The sequence below is a fragment of the Anas acuta genome, chromosome 2 (assembly GCF_963932015.1).
Source record: "Anas acuta chromosome 2, bAnaAcu1.1, whole genome shotgun sequence".
Taxonomy (NCBI): domain Eukaryota; kingdom Metazoa; phylum Chordata; class Aves; order Anseriformes; family Anatidae; genus Anas; species Anas acuta.
Genome location: NC_088980.1, coordinates 82,866,908 through 82,886,803, shown reverse-complemented (window position 1 = coordinate 82,886,803; position 19,896 = coordinate 82,866,908). Strand labels below are relative to the sequence as shown.

At 37.0% G+C, this 19,896-nt stretch overlaps 1 protein-coding gene across 8 annotated transcripts in view; it reads right to left on the bottom strand.

The window, feature by feature from the left end:
* Window positions 1–19,896, bottom strand: part of CTNND2 (catenin delta 2) — a 645,736-nt gene that overhangs the window by 512,534 nt on the left and 113,306 nt on the right. For all 8 annotated transcript variants that reach the window (XR_011092756.1, XM_068670993.1, XM_068670989.1 and 5 more), the window contains exon 2: window positions 9,926–10,059. Coding sequence is in view for 7 of the 8 variants with exons in the window: in XM_068670993.1 (XP_068527094.1) it covers window positions 9,926–10,054 (129 nt within the window). In the remaining variant the exon portion in view is untranslated. The remainder of the gene's footprint in view (window positions 1–9,925; window positions 10,060–19,896) is intronic.

Sequence of the window (19,896 nt, the reverse complement as noted above, 5' to 3'; positions counted from 1 at the left end):
CGCAGTTTTACTGTGACAGAATACCATATTAACCAGCACAATGTCATTCCTGGGAATTATTTTGGAGGGTACTGGACAGCTGAGGAAGAGAGGCTCAACGCAGACAGGTACCAGTTATACATATGTGGAACTGTGAAAAATGCATTAAAAAAAAAAAAAAAAAAGTCTTATGAGGACTCTAGGAGAGCCAGTTATGGAAACTGAATGAACACAGATGAAACCTAAGAAGCACTGCTTACACTTTGAAACAACCAAGCAGCTACGCACTGCGTGACAACCCAGACTAAAGAAATTGAGAGAATACTAATGGAAATAGAAATACTACTTTGTATGCTGTCAAGTAGATAACCAGTAGCAGTTTTTCACTGACAGAAGTTGCTGTCACAGGATATTATTACCCACAAAGGTAAATTTCTGCACATAAGAAAGATTTTGTACCACTATAGGTAAGATAAGGGGACAAAGGGCTGGGACTGATCAGAGAATTCCCCCCACACATACCCGCACAAATCCACATCCACAGCAAAGAAGTGCTCTGAAGTGGTAAGTAGAGGCTACATGGTCTTAAGCCCCTGGGGAGAATAATGAAGTGATTGACCACAACCATTGAAAAGGAAGTTAAACTCAGCTCAAAGCTGAAGGAAATGTAGGGGGCCTTTGTTTTAGACAAATCTGCTACACCAGCCAAGTATTGCAACTGTTTGCACAACTCCTTGTCCCTGACATACAGAAACACATACCAATGCAAAAACACAGCAATGCAGAACTGGGTGTTCAGCAGAGTTAGGTGCTTTGCTGTAGAGCCCAGCCATCCCCTCAGCAAGTGACTTTGCCTGCTGTGATTCCACCTACAGTTAGTGGCTGACAAAGCAGCAACAGAAGAGCAAAACGAGAGGCAGGCCAGCAGAGCTCAGCCCACCCCACCTGCCCCATGTGCCTCACTGCCCAGTGGCTGCTGGCCTCACACAGCAGCTCTCCCTGGGGCTCAGAGAGAGGGATGTGTGCCCCACTGCTGAGCTTGCTGGGCAGCTTCATATGAGCCACGTTAACAAAATGGCTCAGTGTGGCACCAAGCTCACAAGAGCTCAGGACTGATCCTTGTCAGGCTTTCTCTGTCTGAACTTTGCTTGGCCTGCCTGCTGCTTTGTTTTACTTGGTTTAGCTGTAGCTGTAATTTTTGTAATTGAGCAAGTGCCAATGGCTAATTTGTTATGATCGTAATTTATATAGATCGCAGTATTAAGCAGTTCTTCTGTGTACAGCAAGGTATTTAATGCCACTGCATTAAACACGAGACAGGCCTGATGTGATAGCAGTGACCCTCAGAATCGAAAAAAAAAAAAAAGTAGTGTAATGCAGGCAGAAAGTGATAAGAGGTGGGCCACTGGTTTGGCACTGGAGACCTTACAGCTATAACAATGTGAACGGACCAGTACTGGGAGCATTTATCTAAGCTCTACACAAGGTACCAAAATCAAACAACGACAAGCAAAGGGCTCTGAGAAGAGCTATGAGCTTCAGCTGCTTCAAACCCACATACTCCTTCCTGATGTCTGTGGGTGCTCAGCATCACGGTGGTGAGCATATTCTAGATAACAAGATTCATATTTATATTGTTATCTGTACTGTAATTGCTATACTCCGATAAGTGTAACTTCTAATTAAATTGTAATTGGAGTGCACTGCTGTGTCACTGTGCTAAATCAAAATCCTCCGCAACTGCAAGTAACTTCAAATTAATTAAGATTGATATTATACATTAAACCCTCTGCATGTGGAATATCCAAAGGAATGTAGTCAGAGAGTTTTGGGCCCCTTGCCACAAGAAGGACATCGAGGTGCTTGAGCGGGTCCAGAGAAGGGCGACGAAGCTGGTGAGGGGCCTGGAGAACAAGTCCTGCGAGGAGCAGCTGAGGGAGCTGGGCTTGTTCAGCCTGGAGAAAAGGAGGCTCAGGGGTGACCTTATTACTCTTTACAGATACCTTATAGGAGGCTGTAGTGAGGTGGGGGTTGGCCTGTTCTCCCACGTGCCTGGTGACAGGACGAGGGGGAATGGGCTTAAGTTGCGCCAGGGGAGTTTTAGGTTAGATGTTAGGAAGAACTTCTTTACTGAAAGGATTGTTAGACGCTGGAACAGGCTGCCCAGGGAGGTGGTGGAGTCACCATCCCTGGAAGTCTTTAAAAGACGTTTAGATGTAGAGCTTAGGGATATGGTTTAGTGGGGACTGTTAGCGTTAGGTCAGAGGTTGGACTCGATGATCTTGAGGTCTCTTCCAACCTAGAAATTCTGTGATTCTGTGTGATTCTGTGATTACTTGTGACAGGTCTCAACACCAACAAAAAAGGTATCCCAGAAGACAGGTTTCCCCATTTAAGTACGCATAATCTCATCTCATCTGTCCCTTAAATAAAAAATAAATAAAACTTCCAGCAAAGTCTTTAAAAATAAAAACAGATGAAAAAAACCCTGCCCTGGGCCTTAGAATTTGGATTTGCTGTTTGCACAAAAGAGAAAAATATATGTACAAAGAATAGCAAATACCCATGCAAAACCAGTGTGGCTTCACTGTTAAACACTATAGGCTATACAAGTAAAACCTCCCTCTGAAAGAAAGCGAGTGACCTTCCACCAAAACTGCAATTTAAACTTGAGGGAGAGAACTTATGAATTAAGAACTTTTAAAAGCTGTGAAGATTCTTAGCAAAGGTTAAAGTCTTTTGCTGGCCTCTTATTCCTTCAAATGGAAATGTTCTGATCAGAGGCAACTGTAGAATAAGTTTCTGTCACCAGAAATTTCAGAGATACACTTCATCTTCACTACAAAGGAAGGACAAAAAAGATAAGCGCATACTACACATTGTTAAAAATAGTTTATCATGTGATTCTAAACTGTTTTATTATCTTAACTACATAAGTAAAAGACAAGGTTAAAACATATTTGGGTAGTAATGCACCTTAACTCTCAAGTGTAGATTTATTTTACATTTAAACTTAGCGTAGCATTTGCTGGGTTCTAGTTTTTATCATTTGGGGATAAACAGAACTGTAACGTATTTTCTCGAAGTGTAATATGCATAGTGTTCAGCTACCAGTTAAAGTTGGTTTTTCTTAGAATAAAAAAGATTTAAATTACCCACAGAAAGATAGAGTTCCATTTAGCAGTAAATGCATCAAGGAGTAAAAAATGCCATCATGTGACAGAACACACAGAAACAGATGGGAAAGCACAATGGAAGTATTCAAGTTTTCAAAATGACATAAAAGGAACAAAAAAAAAAAATAATAAAACAATGATGAAAATTAAATCCCCTTCAAAAAATCCTTTCAAAGCTGAAGTTGTAAAAGTAAGCAGCCTGAAAACTACTAGCAAGGGAAGTTAAAGGAGAAGGGTCACCAGGGGACCCAGAGAGTGCTTTTACTCTTTTTCCTTCATTTCCAGAGAAGACACAAGAAATTAAAACAATCACTAACTGAAGTGTTCCCAGTTTAGTCTTTTAACAGCACTTTCTTTTCTCTGTAGAAGAGGTATGCTGTCTTTGAAAGCCAGGAGCCTTACAAACTCTTATTTTTCACACAAATAAAAATTGATGTAGATTGATTTTGCTTAATAAGTACAGAAGGAGAAAAATACCAAAAATAGATAAATCAGAGGAACATCAAATATACAGAAGCATGACTTTGACAACTTTCAGTCAAGGAAGTGGGGCAGAGGTGGGGAATACCCAAATCTCCTGCTACCATGCACATTTTGCACGTTGTTACTTTAGACTTTCTGAAACATTCTAAACACTGCAAAAAGAAGTTAACCCACGGTTTCAAGTAGCTCCCCAACAGCATTCCCCTCATGGCTGCATAAATCCACATGCTTCATTCAGCACAAGTTCAGTAGACATCCCTGAACGTTTCAAGTTCAGTTGGGTCTTCACAATGACTTCAAGGTAAGATTGAGAATCTGTGCCACTAGCATGGTTAAAATACTTGAGCTTAGATGTGAAAATATTTTAGATTAAAAAAAAACAATGAATGATATCAGAGAGAAGATCAGTAGTGTTAAACTGTTACAAATGTAATATATTAAAATTCCAATTCAGAGCTCATTATTATATTGCTTTCTTAGGGTATCTTTATTCTAAGTTTGAAATCCTTCTACTAATGACAAAAAATGAGTTGAGGCAGAAGTGCTTGGAAGTGCATGCAGAAAAAGCATGTTCAAATCCTGGCTGCATGATAACAAAGAATATTTTGCCTTTACAATGCCCTTTAATAGTGCTTTAAATTAGCATTAGACTGAGCTGTCACTAAGTGGCATTTTACCCAGCTTCTCTGAAATTCTTGGCTTTGAATTACTAATTTTTCAACACTACTTTGAGTTAAAATAGCATAATATTTAACTAATTTTATTCTCCTAATTGGCGTTTTCTTCCTTCTCCTCAAAGATGGTCTTGCTGGGAGGTTGTATTATCTCAATATCCTTCATTACACTAAATCTTCACAGAAGCCTTTCCACTCCTAGCTCATCTCCAACAATCTGCAAAATATCTATTTTGGATTATCACCCCATCCTTTTTTCCAGTAAAGTAACTTTTAGTTTCTTTATACTCCATTGTGTACAGCTTCTGTGTCTTTGGGATGCCTTACAGAATACAGGCTTCTGAAAAGGAATTACTTGTTTAGGTCTTTACTCTTGTAACACTGCCATTTTCTAAGAAGCACAACATGAATACACATCTGGCTGATCCACAGAGCTCTATGAAAACAGAACTAAATTAAATCAAGAACTCAAGAATCCTACAGAGCAGAGCATAAAGTATATTAAATGATTTTCTTCTTCACTAGCCACTGTGATGCCTCTCTTCAAAACTCCTGCACTCAACTCCAGTAGTGGGAACTGCACATCTCAAAAGCCATGCCGTCAGTTTGAGGAGGTATCTAGGAAGCAGTAGCTGTATTTGCACAGCTTCAAATTTCAATAGGAAGTTGGTCATCCAGCACCTTAGAAAGACTGTGTCCGCTGTATATATACTTGTGATATTCAAAACATATCATACAGTTAAGTTCCTTTTATACTGTATTAACATCTAAAGTCAATATATTAATGAAAAGTAAAAGTTAGCAAAAAGGAAGAGGAATCTCTCTGAAATATTTTAAAACTCCATTGGAAACAAGTGAGTTCTATAGCTAAGGAAGTGAATACATTGACATGCTATTGGGAGAGATAGTGAAAGAAATATATAAATTGAATATAATTAGTCTGGGTCTGAAACAGAGATGCCAAAACTTGTACAGACAAAGATGGAGTCTGATGTTTGAGGGCAAGAAAGACATGAATATATAATAACTGAAGCTATTTAGAAAAGCTACAGAATATGTCAGGTTATTACACTAATTATTGGTTCCTATAATGAGATTTTATTTTGGGGAATATTATGCATTACAATATGGCATTCAGTATAATAGGATAAACAGCTGCAAAAGTCATTCTGTGATCAGATTTGCAGCTCAGTACTTGGATGACTGTATGAAATGAAGTGACCTGCTGGTCAGACTAAACGATTTCCTAACACTCTTTTGTGCTTAAAACCTTAGAAAAAAATAGTCTGAATTCAACCACTCTCTTAAATTTATGATTTCTGTTCTGAAACTTCTTGCATGATATAAAGACATGGCATAAATAATCTGGCAGAACCAAGAAAAAAAAAAGAAATCTTTCAACTTTTAGAGCCATTTTCTATCTGTAGTTTTACTTACATATGTAAAATGTACGTAACACATATAACCATTTCCAAAAAGTATTAACACCAAATAAACAAGTTCACATAAGTCATACATATCTTCATTTAATACTGACATGCATTACAAGGCTAAGTTATTATTACCTTTTGTTTGGTTTTAGGTCAGTTTCCGCTAGAATTTCTTGACAAACAGGTAGCTTACTAACGATAATAGTGGTAAATATTTAAAAGTATTAGAAGTTACTTTAGAAAAAAATATCTAAATCTTGCAAAGCTTGGAGAGGTTTAACCTCTTTCATCCTTGTTTTCATCAAAAAAGCCATCAGTAACCATCACAAAGCCAGAGACACTTGTTTCCTCTGAAATAAGCATATTTGATTTAAAGAACATAATTATCAATCATTTATTTTAATGGCCTGAGAAACATTCCAACAGTGTAAGAGCCTAAGCTTTTTTTGGAAGGGGAAGGGAAGACAAACATCTGAAAAAAAATATTGGTTTGAAAGCAATTCAAAAGAAAGATGAAATGTTACACGAGTTGCTCTTCACACAAGTTTTCTGAAAGGTAAAGGAGCTGCTCTCTGGAACAGGCTACTACTAAGATGGTGAAAGAAACTAAATATAAGTCACAAAAAAAAAAACCAATGAAAATATATGATACTATTTCTGCACTGGGTCAGTTCTTGTCAGTTCTTCAAGAGTTCTCTTGCTCTTAGGAAATTATTTTATATCATGTTCTTCAAGCATGTTCACACACACAAAAAAATTCTGCCATAACAAGCCTCTACTAGGTCATTGTCACTACACTCTTCCTCAGCTTCCAAAAGAACTGTTTCTGTACACCAGGAAGTGAAGTACTGTCAACCACAGCCTTCGACGAAAAGCATTAGCCTTACTACATATTTACTCAAAAGGTTCTCCAGCAGCTATTTCTACATTCAAAACAGCATTAGGGGCAGCTTTCTTCCCACAACCTTTTATCACCAAGTGGGGTTAAAAGTCTCTTGCACGGATGAAAATTCCCAGCCAGAAACATACCATGCTTTTTGCAGAAGAAAAATTCTTCTAGTTGTATCTATCATATATATTATCAGAAATTATAAAATCACATCTCATTCTGTTGAAGAATTGTTCTCATATTTACAGATACAAAAGCAGATGGCAATGCAGAAAAAGAAATGGCCTAATAATGTTTTCTATAGCCTGTGAAACATTTTGCCAAATGTGTTTGCCACTATATCATAATAAAGAATAAGTCTTTCTTCATACAGATATTTGACCACAATTTATCCACCATGGAAAACTGAAATTGTCTAGTGATTTTAAGAGTGCTGGATGCTTTCTCCTTAAAAGACAGTATTCTGACAGAAAAAAAAAATCCACAAACAAACAAAAAGCTTTCATAGATGTTCTTAACCCACAAAAGTTCTTATTTATGGGGACAGCTTGAAAACACCTTAGCTGAAGTTCACTGCCTAGCATCTTGTGATTTCTTAAAAATATGGTGTATTATTCTGACCTCACCTTCAGCAGTGCCTGTTGACTTTTTAAAAGTTAGAAACATGGGACAAAACCTGGGTTCATAGTGTTTATCCATCACTTCTTTTCAATTGTTTCTTAAAATTCTGAAACTTGAATTAGTTCAGGGTTAAAACACAAAAAATATGTCTTATATGTCAAAGTAAGGAGCATAGCAAAACTTCAGATTTTCCAAATAAAGTATTTGTTTCACATAGGAAATCTCAGTAAAGCAAATATAGCACCTATGACATCTTCTCTGCGCCTTCTTTTACATATCCTGCCTTCTTCAAAGAAACACACATTACAGTCATCAATATCAAAAATTCCACAGCTTACTCCACTGCAATCACTCAAAAACACAGATATATCATGAGAAATAACATATGAAGCTGCCACAAGTGTTTCAAGATAATTTTAAGAAGTAATGTAACTTTTTAAAGTTAAGAATCAGCGTAGACAAAGAAGAAAATATTCTGTATTTGATTCATACAACCATAAAAATTATGAACTCAATATTCTTTTTCTTTACTAGCAACAATTTTGAAAAATTGCCTGTGTTTGTATTTCTAAAACTCAAGGTCTATTTTTGGCTACAGTCAAAACCAAAGCAAAATCATATACCAGGCAGTCAAGTCATTCATTCATTCTTCTAAAAAGCAAGGGACATCTGAGCAGAGAGTTAGAAACTTCATAAACTCTCCTAATGTTGAATTAACATGATGCATTTCATCTGCCTGCAGCATGGGAACAGTGGCCTAGGATTCCTCCAATGAAACACTAACTAACAGAAGCCAATCAAAACAAACAATTATGGAAAACAAACAAAGAGTTTGCTCTTTCCAAACCTTTACTACAACATAGAAAGATAGTACTGGAGTAATATGGCTTCCCAGTAATGTGGCTGAACATAGAATCATGTCAAACTGCTGAAGTAACCATATACTCTGAGGAATGCATTAACATCCCTGAAAAAAAATAAGGCTCATTTTTGAGCTTAGTATATAAGATCTTCCAGCTTCAAGATGGATCTGACTACAGATCACCTATCAAGAAGGAAGTTCACTTGAAAGAACACCTGTCAAACTGGTATACCTTGTACCACAATGTTTCAATAGATTATCTTGTTAGTCAGTAGTACCTTAGGTTAGCTGTCCAGGATGTTCTTAATAAGGGAGTGCAGAATTCCTTTTTTTGCTGTGGTTCACAGGAATCAGAAATAACTTTGATAATTTTTTTCCAATTAAAATCCTTTTTGGACAGTAGATTCGGTGACAATTCTCTCTAGCACCCACTGATTGTTTTGTTTGTTTGTTGGTTGTTCAGTAGCAAAATACATGACTAGGCATAATCTAGCAGCATCATCACCAGAAAAATACTTCTCACTGTTCCATTCCACGTTTCACATTCCAACAGACAGGCACAGTCTATCTTCTACCCATGTAACTTCCATGTACATTCTTTCAGCATCAGAAAATCAATACCCAAGGCAGATACTTTTCTTGATAATAACATAGTACCATAGGCTGAAACAATGGCCTTAAATGGTTTTAAAACACAATCACATGCACAGGTAACACTACTGCCCTGGAAGAAAACATGCATTAAAACATTTAAACCATGGTAAACCCAATACAACAGCATGCCATAAATCCTAAGACAAAACTCCACTTTACAACCATTCTTCCTTGCCCTTGCCTTTAAAACAAAAACCGGAAAATATAAATAACCTCTAACACCTGAAAGAGATACTTGATATATATCAAAAAGAAAAAAATAAGAGCAAGATCACTTTTTATTTTATTTTTTTAAAAACGGTCAATGACTGGAATGGTGTTAGATATCATAAACTGAATTCACATATTAATTTCACGCAAGTAACAGTGTATGTCTTAGGCAGGTAAGTTCACTACTTCATAACGCGAGGAACAACTTAGACACTTATAGAAAGAGAAAATTGACTAAAGGCAACCATCATGTGTCTCTTGAGGCTATCTGCTTCTGATGAGGCAAACGAGGTAGTAGTCGGGATCAGGTGTTTTCATGAACTAGAATACCAACCATCTCCTCATATACAGAGACATTAAGCAAAATCTGAGGCAATCAGCCCACTAAAATTGACATAATGTCCAAATCCATCTTTCTAGAATCATGCAGAGCATCACACAAGAAGTCTTTCCTTCAAAGATTTCTACTAGTTTTGGTTTTAACTTTCCAAGGCCAAAAGACTGTCTATACCCAATTTTGCCCTACAATAATGTCATGTCAAGTTGTGCATACAATAAAAATATTAACAAGCATATGTTAAATTTAATAATCTTCATATTCTGTAAGTTTTTACCTAAAAAGTCTGTAATAACACTTATTTAAAGCTACTTGTTTGTTGGTAGATCTTGTATGCCATGCCTCCACGTGCAGACTGCCAACAAGAAAAGCAGACGTTTTTCAAAAGCACCATTCACAAAGAGTCAATGTGCAGAATAAAATAAACAGTTCAATTATATTGCATCTATCATAGGACAGTACATGGAAGCATACTGACATGAAGAAATATTTCAAATTGTTTGCAATTTGCATTTGCTAATTAAATTATTCATATACCACCTATGGAACCTTGGTAAAACCATTAAATCATATTATTCTCTTACAGTATGCAGATGCAGCACTTGCATACCTGTTCTTTAACTGAAGCGAGAATGGCAGAGGTCGTCTCAGTTTCCGAGCCATCGCCGTTGGATGTGTTCAACACAGGACTAAGGGAACTTGTCTTATCAGAAGACGAGGGCTGGTCTGGCACAGGCATAGCTTCTGCAATTTATGGAAAAACAAAACAATGATTTTGTTATAAGAAAGCCAATATATATACATACCAGAAATCACATGCACCTAAGAATAATAATACTAATTTAAAGAAAAATGTAGAACATATTCCATCTGTTGTATAATACAGGCATAATTGATTTATAACTTATTTTAAACTATAAATGCACTTAAGTTTTTTTTTTCTCTTGAGCAAATCTCAGGCTAGATTATAGTTTACATAATGAAGCATGAGATTATATATCAGAAGACTCAGAAGACATTATTTTTAATTAAAACAGCTACATGTTTCTGTATTACTCTCTTTTTGTAAGCAAATCAACTGAAGTGGTAAACACTGATTTTTAGCTTTGGTAACGTCATTGCTCCAGATACGTAAGTAGGGTTTTTGGGGAGGGAGAGGGTGTACAAACATGTGCACATGCACGTGTGCATGCTCAAGTGAGAATGAGCCCTGTAGGAGGAGCTCACCCATCACCTCACCTAAGAGACCGAGTTTAACAGGTAGTACTGGGACGGGACACCAGGGTGGGGTAAGAGAGGTTTCTTCTCCACATTTTCCTTTAACCTTCTTTGTCTTCTCTATTTCTCAGTACCAGATTCAATACGTTGAAGTTTATGTTAATTGGCATTATACCTAATTAAGAAAAATTCCTGGACTCAGGACTGGTTTTGGCCTGTGACGCTCTCCAAGAACAATGTCAAAATGAGGCTGACCAAGGACTGGTGGTTTTCTACTGCTGTTAGGGTTTCAGGAAGGTGGGGGAAAATGAGCCTGCATGAGTTGCTGGAAGACATTTACCTGCAACACAAGATACTTGCCCAGCACAAGCACTCCAAAATATTTAAAGTTATTTGTGAGAGACAGCAAAGATCAATGGGGAAGCTTCTCTGTGACCTTAAAAAACACTACTGATAAGACAACAGCCTTTTCTCTGTGCTCAGAATGATTACGTCAGTGTGATACACTGTGTGTTTCTATCCTGAATTTTTTTTTTTTTTGGAACCATATGCAACCTTTTTATTATTATTTTAATTTTCAGGCAGTTTTTTTTTTTTTGTAAATACTTTGCTTCCACCAAAGAACACTGTATATTGCTAAAGCAGTTTTTGAAATTTTGCAAAAATCAATTTAAGTGGGAAAAAATCTGGTAACACAACCAACTGTTACAATAAACTGTAAGTACAGCTTATTGCAACGATCAAATAGGCTCAACATCTGGACTGAACAGTAGCTAATATACAGCCACTCCATGTTTCCAGGATTTCTGTTTTTGTTTCATTTTGTTTGTTTTTATTTGGAGCTTGAAAAATGATTTTAAAAAAGTCACATCCTGTTTAGCTAGAAACAGAGAAATCACAAGCAATGTGCCTTATGTTAAAAGTAATGTGTTGTTTTAATGGGTGCACACTTCTTTTGGACAAAAAATAATTTTTAATTTCTATGTCATTAGTTCAGTTTATTGCTACAGGTATTTGAGATGGAAAGATTGCAACAAATTGCATTTAATTAGATAATGACATTGAACCTTCAGCATGACTTTATGCAGCTGAGGTTTTAAATATCATGTACTTCAGCATTTTTGTATTACACAAATTTATATTAGAAACACTGTGTAGAAAGAAAACAGAGAATGTGTTTTCAAAAATAACTGAGAAGCTACTTACTAAAGGTAGTTATGTTCAAAAAAATCATACATGGATCAGCAGCAATAGCATTGCTCAACACTTAATGGATCAAAGGCATTCATTTGCACTAGTCCACCTGATCAGTTTAGGTACACATTTTAATTCAGCTTGGTCTTCAGTATAAGAAATTGGATATTCTTGGGTCTCAATGGGACTTAAAATTGATAGTACTGGAGAATTACAGCAGACACAGCTGAAAAGGACCTCCAAGTTTAAAACACATAATCAGTCCTTCACAACATCCCTTGCTGAAATCTGCCACGGCCTCCTCAGCCTGTCTCAGGTTTCCACCCACCTTTCAGGCAGAAAGCTTGCTTTACTGTTTAATATGAGCTTTTCCTAGTACAACTTAAGTTCTATATTTCCTGTCATATGTATAATGGACACAAATTGAATTGTTTCATCAGTCCTCTTCAAAAATCACTAGCATATAGGATGACTACCGTACCTTTCCTTCTGCTCTGGGTCCTTTTCTTAGAAAACCCACCCCAATTTTCATCTTTCCTCATAAATTAAGTTTGATTATAAGCCTTTAACAAACATACAAGGACACTTACCATTAAAAACAAATGGAAAAATAGAGCAAGTAGAAGAAAAATAAAAATTAAGAAGCCTAACAAAATACACCATAGCTGAATAACGGCAATGTAAAATAAATCTGTTGTATTTAATTTCCACAACAGCAGCATTATTTCATACCAGTGTCACAGAAAAACAAATGAGATTCTGTAAGTCAGAGCATATACATGCTCCTGAGAGAATCAAATTTAAATCTTGGATGATCATAGATAGATGAACAGGAAAAATACTACTAGCCTGTTGGGAACATACTGGAAGTCAGACATAAATAATTCATGTATTCCTGTACCTAATATCACTGCTGAAATTCTACTTGGAGTTTGAACACACACGCACGCACACATAAACACACAGAGAACTGTCTTTCTAAGATTATCTGAAAACTTCACCTCAGTTTTTATGGAGGAAAAGAAAAAAAAAAAAAAAAAAAAGCTATACATCCAAACAAAAACATCTTATCCCCAGCTATTGGGCTTCAGGTACCCAGGCAGCAGCAGGGGGCTGCAGGGCCACTACATTTCCATAACCTGTAACTAACTGCCAAGCAATCCATCTCCTTCAGGATAGCAACTGATTTCAACTTTTTTTTTCTAAATTATTTTTTCAAAATTGAATAAAATCAGTCAGCAGAGTTAAAAGTCTTTCTAAAATCTACCTTCTACATACACTTGAAAAGAGAGGTTTCAGTAACTTTTAAATACCTACTCAAACTAAGCACTGAATATAAATTTCAAAATTATTTTTTAATTATTTCTCTTGTATTTCTTTTAAATATCTGTAACAGCTTTTTCCAGTGAGTTTTTAAGATTCTTCTGGGACACAGTTCTTGGGCTGGTAGTAGCCCTTTCTCAGTCACATGAAATTCTATTAAAAAATAAATGAGGAGATGTTTCATGCATCTAAGTCCTTTCTTATGTTTGCGTCATGGAAATTTTTAGCAATGTGGAAAAAAATTGAAACAATTTTTTTTTTTTTTAAATGACTGGGCTCCACAAATGCTCAGTAGCAATAGTAACATAACGTTTTGAACTGGAAGATGAAAGATTGCAAAACCAGATTCCTTCTGTGACCCTTGGGATGACAATGGATGGTAGATGATGGACACCCTTCCTCATAGAAAGGTTTCACACCTCAGAGGTTATACACCCAACTTTGCACGCTCTAAGGTCAAATTGCAAAAGCCTGTTCAGGCTGAACTCAGGCACAGAGTACACGCAGGTACATAGAGGTATATTTGATAGTATAAATAAAACCTTAGGTAAAACAAAAAAAAATATTTATTCTATTTATTAATGCTCATGGAAATGTCACTGTCAGATCTATGGTTTCATTTGAAAGCTTAATCTTGTACATGCACTTTTATGCAATTTTTAATCATACTGGGCATGGATTTGCTAAATAGGGAACTCATTGGAAGCAACCATGAAGACGTTGCTCATAAAAGCACTTAGGTGACATAGTTCACTGCTGACATGCTGTCACTCTTTGTCAGGTGGTATAGCTACATCTACCTTTCAGTGATCTTATTCTCCTCCTTCACAACAGAAGTACTATGCTTCAATCAGCACATCCATGTAGAATACTGAAAGAAACACCCTAGAACTGAAAACGCAATATAATCATTTGTGAACTGATCTCTTAATCCCTTTTCCAACTTAAACTGAATTGTTTTAATAGGTTCATGTTGTTTTGTGAACTATGTTTAAAGAAGTGATTCTTGTTTAAAGAAGATATATTTTAAAATATTAGACTGACATTCCTTTAAAAGTCACTTTCTTAATGTTGTTTCCATAGTCTACTGTTACATCACCCTTCTGTGGGTAGAAAGTACAGATACATTTAAAAAAAGCTCCAGTGTTGGGAAATCCATGGTAAAAGCCAAAATTACCCACTACACTGGCAACTGCATCAAATCAGTGGAATAAGAAAATCTAAAATACGTTTCCTTAATTAAAAGGTATTGCAGTAAGGAATACGTACTCCCCAGTGAGTTTTCCCTGTATGGTGAATCATTAATCAGTATGAGTATTCATTATAAAAGTGTAAGTCATGCTGTCTTACTGCACAGCAATCAAATCTGGCTCAAAGAGGTGATCTGGAGAACCATAAATGACACTGAAGTAGCCTTGGATAAGAACCAATCACTTACAAGAACCCAATATCCAGTTATGCATCTAGAAATAATTTTTGCTTCCTTTCCTCTACCAGGAATATACTGTACACAGAGATTGCAGTGTGACTACCATTTAATAATATGCATCTCTATTATTCCTATAAAAGTTTGCCTTTTTTCCTATTGTTTCAAAATTATGGGGATTTACCATAAAATGAAAACATTTGAATACTTTTATTTTACATAAAAAGTGTGTGTTTATGGCTACACTTCAATTTAGTGTTTATAATTTCAGTGACTCACATCAAGATTTCAGAAGCAAAGACTAATGCCAATCCTGTTGCTAGCTGAATTTAATTAAAAACAAATATATTAAATACTTCAATGTTCTTCAACACAGTAATTGCATGATTGCAATAGGAAACCTCTATTTCTCTCTGCGTGAATGAACAACAGATGTTGTGTGTAAACTTAACATTGTGAAAAGCTCTAACACACTAGCTTTCAACAACTATAGTAAACAAAAGAAGCAACAAGTTTGGAACTGTATCGATGAACATGAAAACAACCCACTTTCATGGCATTCACTGAGGCATCCTGACAAGGAAAGAATTCAGTGGGTATAAATTAGGAGCCAGAACAACACAGAATAAAATAGCCCTGACAGTTCTTGCAGATTATTACCTATATATAATTAATCAAAATTCATACATCAAAAGTCTTGTTTGGTGCAGATATAGAAAAAAATACCCAAAATAATCATTTCCAGTATTATAACTTAAGCCAATTCAAACGTTTGAGACTTCGTTTAGTCTAGTTATTACATACACATGACTATTAGACTAACCAGGATGTTTTCAGAATAAAATCTCAACTGGAGGAGATAGAAAGTGGCACTGCTTGAGAATTTAGACATGCAAGGAATCAACATCAGCAGAAAGATCACCCTCTTGCACTCCTTTGGTAATGTCAAACTACAGAGGTGATGGAAGACTGAGACAGCACTGGCTCTAGGAAGTAGAATACGTTATCTACTAACACTGCAATAAACTTTTCAGTATTGTGGTTCAAATACTTATTGTCGCATCATGTGTGTAAGGAAACTGAATCCTTTATCTGTGTGGTAGGGAAACAGGAAGCACGTAAAGACATGCCTTCCCTTCTTCTGCACACAGAGTCAGTGAAACTGTAGATTTCTTTTACCGAGGGCTTATTTTGTCCTATCTTTGCTGAGAGTTTGATACAATTTGTGCCTGGTTAAGTGTTCTTAAAAATAGGTTGATAATCTCTTGAGTCCATGAATCAAGGGGAAGATAAGAAAATCTTCCAGACCCTGTCAAATACCTCAAAGAAGAAAATTTCTTCTGATTGCTTAAGTAGTTATCACAACATCCTAAAGCATGTATCTGCTGTGTTGAAATTACTAGATGGGAAAACAGATTAGTTAAGGAGACATAATATCTTAAAGACCTTTGTAAAGGCTTAAGCTCAACGAGGGGCCAGGGATATGAGGGATCAAGTCAGCACTCTTCCTATTCTAGCTAGCCCATCACAGGGGCTTTCCAAAAAGCAGAGACTCCATTCTCTTTCTAAGATTTTTTGCTTACAATAATTTGAATTTCAAGTACTCTGAATTACTATTCAGCCTTCCTCCTTAAAATCAAACAAAAACTCCTAAAAAATGCCCAGTGATTATAGCAGAATAACTTGAAAGAAGTGCATGAGAGAAAAGCCTTAACATTTAGCCCAGAGCACTTTGGAAAAAAAAAAGAGAAAGATATCCAACTGTACATCACTTTTTTTTTTTTTTGTTTAAACTTGAGTAAGCACCAGTGCTGGTTGTGTGAAGATTTAAAGACCAGACTCAACCCATGAAGACAAAGTACTCTGTCAGTTAACTGTTCCCAACCCCCTTCTCTAGCAATATATCATTGCAACTAAGTGATTAATTAGGAGAGATAAAACACAAGCTGGCTTGAAGTATGTTCCCACATCACTGGTATTGAAACCTCCTACTTAATCTGTAAGAATTTTCCCTTTCCAGTTAGCATACACCATTTGAGACGTGAAAGACCTCCTAAAATTCTTACGAAAATATTTCACAGCTGGAGTCAGCAACATGATCACAAAGAAAAACAGACATAAAAATTCATACTGCTGCCAACATTCTACAGGCCTCAGCATGAGGATATACAATAATTGATTTCAGTTTTGCTGAAAAGTCTATTCATAAATCAAACAAAATTGTTCTATTTGTGGAACCCCGTAAGAGGATATTGTTTGCTGGTGTTACCGAGGGAACAACAGTTCTTATTTTAGTGACAATGCCAATATAGTCAAGCATTCAAAACAAAACACAACTACAAACAAAAGTTAGAAACACTCCTATAGCAAAGTCTTAAAATTTTGTATGACCTAGACATCATAAGAGAAGATAATACTAACAAAGTATGAGATTTTTACTTTGTATTTCTTCAGTCAACATTTATATTCACAGGTCACCCCAATCAGTAAGTTGGAAATAAATTGGAAATTTATTGGAAATTTCAAGTTGTAAATTAGAAATTTCTCCTCAGATAGAGTGGTTAAGCATTGGAATGGTTTGCCCAGGTAGGTGGTGGAGTCACCATCCCTGGGGGTGTTTAAGGAAAGGTTGGACATGGTGCTTAGGGACATGGTTTAGTGGGTGACATTGGTAGTAGGGCGATGGTTGGACCAGATGATCTTGGAGGTGTTTTCCAGCTTTAACGATTCTATGATTCTAAGTAACATCTGGTACTTGGTCTGGTTGGGATAGAGTTTATTTTCTTCAGAGCAGCTCATATGGTGATGTTATGTTTTAGGTTTGTGACCAAAACACTGTTTTAGCTCCTGCTGAACTGTGCTTGCGCAGCATCAAGACCTCTCTGTTTGTCACACTACCCCCCACAGCAGGGAGGCTGAGGGTGGGCAAGAGGGCTGGTGGAGGATGCACCTGGGACAGCTGACATGAACTGATCAGAGGTATATACCTTACTGTATAATAGCATCCACAGCAATAAAACTGGAGGGAGTTTCTCCAAAGCAGCTGTTGCTTGGGGGCTGGCTGGTGGTGAGTGATTGCTTCTGCATCACTTGTTTTTCTTTCTTTCATTTATTAAACTGTCTTGATCTTGATCCACTGGTTTTTCTTCTCACTTTCAACCATCTGATTCTCTCCCCCATCCCACTGGTGGTGGTGGTGAGCAACTGACTGAGTGAGGGCTTAGCTGCCAGCTGGGATCAATCCTCCGCACACCATTAGTAAGTAATTCCCCCCAGCATCACCAGCAGTAATGACAGAAAAACATATTTCCTAGTTCAAGAGATGGGGTCAGTGGAAGCAACACCTGAGGGCACGTTTATTACAAAGAACGGAAATAGTAAGGCAAGAGCACAGCTCTTTAAGTCTAAGGCAAGTCATTCACTAAGGTTTTGTGCCAAAATAGACTGTTTACTACACCTACTTAAATTTAAATTGCAAGCTGATTCATGCTGACTACTCTTAATGTTTCCCATGGCTTTGAACCTGAAGTAGGATAGACAGTTCTGTTACTGGTGTAATCTCAGGACTAATCTACTTCTGCACTAATTCCTCCAGTTAAGGAGCTTACTTATATATATCATACTAAATTGCACATATCCTCTTTACCTCATCATGTCTCAGTCTTTTATAAGAGCCAGAGAGCAGAATGCATACTTCCAGGCCCCATACAGCATCGTGCAGTGCATCTCTGGATGATCCTTCCGAGACACAAATGACATCTAGCAGCCAGGACTGCACTAGGGAACCGGTGCCACAGTCCCTCTGGGAGTCCTTTCACAGCTGCATCCCCTAAACAGAGAGCTGCTGAAAGAGCACTAAGTATCCTCACTCACATAATACATGCTGAACTAGCAACTTACTGGGGTAGGGAAGCCTTCTCTTCTAAATAGCTGGATCTACCTCCCCCTGCCTAAGATGAGCACGACAATCAAACAGTTCCTTAGTATTTTCCTGAAGAGCCGAGGCGTGTCTGCAGTGCGGGTGACTGCTTTGCTTTTCTCTCCCCACACACAGTATCCTGCTGTGAAGATACTGTTAGAGCTGTCTGGTGGTCTGGCAGTCCTGAGCCAGGACTCCTGATGGGAGCTGTGGCTGGTTGTTTGCTCTCTTCTTTTTAGATGGACAGCAAAACTTGCATCAGATTCCTCCCTCAGGTTACCAGAGCTTTTGACCATGCAAATTAGAGGGAAAGAGCTTTCTAAAAGAGGTTACTGCAGGACCTATGACACTTAGCACATTACCCAGGGGAGATACTACACACACCACACACTTAGACTTTTCTGAAGATCTGTGAACGTTGTGCATTGTCTGTTTGACATACCTTCCTGAACCTTTCCTTTCAAGCTTGTAATTACACACCACTCTTGTTTTCTCACACTATTCTTCCTTATGCTGGGTTTGATCCCAGCTTCATCCATTCTCTCACAGACTTTCCAATCTGTTCCCCACCTCCTTGCTTCTGTGTAACAAAATAACGGATTCTGAGATCATTTTAACACATGAAACTGGGATGTTTTACCCTGCTTCCTCCCCATAAGTACTTCATTTTACATTAATCCACATAAATTTTCAGCATGCAAGAGCTCAGCTTTGCAAGATCCTTCTACAGTTTTTCCCATTTTTTTTAATTATTTTTTTAATCTTGAATAATTTAGTATTTTCATAAAACTATGTCCTTTCACTATTCACCTCCTTTTCCAAGCCATTTATGGATGTGTTGAACAACACACACCCACTACTGGATGTCACTTTGGTGAGCTACCTCTACAGTGAAAACTCACCACTTCCAAATATTGTCTTTCTTATATTTTAAGCAGCTTTTCACATAAGAGCTTCCCCCTTATCTGATTATGACTTAGATTCTTTAAGAGCTCTAGGAAAGTGACATTATTAAAATCTTTAGGAAAATCCAGTAAATACTAACCAGAAACACACAGGCAATTTTGAGGAACTCCAGCAAAATTATGATGAACATTTTCCCTTTCATGAGAGCTAGGCTTCACAGAACTTCATTTTTATTTATCCACTAATTATTATATTTTACATAGTTTCAACAAATTGCCTAACACTGACTTGTGGTCTCTAGATCATGAACATCCCTGACAGCCCTTTGAAATCTCTCCAGTGTAACTGGGCACTTTCAAATCCTCTAGCACTCATACGGGAGGTTACACAGCACCACCCTTATAGATTCAGGGATTTGATTCTTGAGTTACCTTAGAACTCTTAAGTGAACATCACCTTATCCTGGCAATTTATCCCTATTTATTTTGGTTTTTGGCTTCAAAGCCTCTTTACAATATTTTGAAATCCCAGACATCCCCACAAAGAATGGTTTCAACATGGAGAGTTCCTCAAAAACCTTAGTTTTTCTTGACTA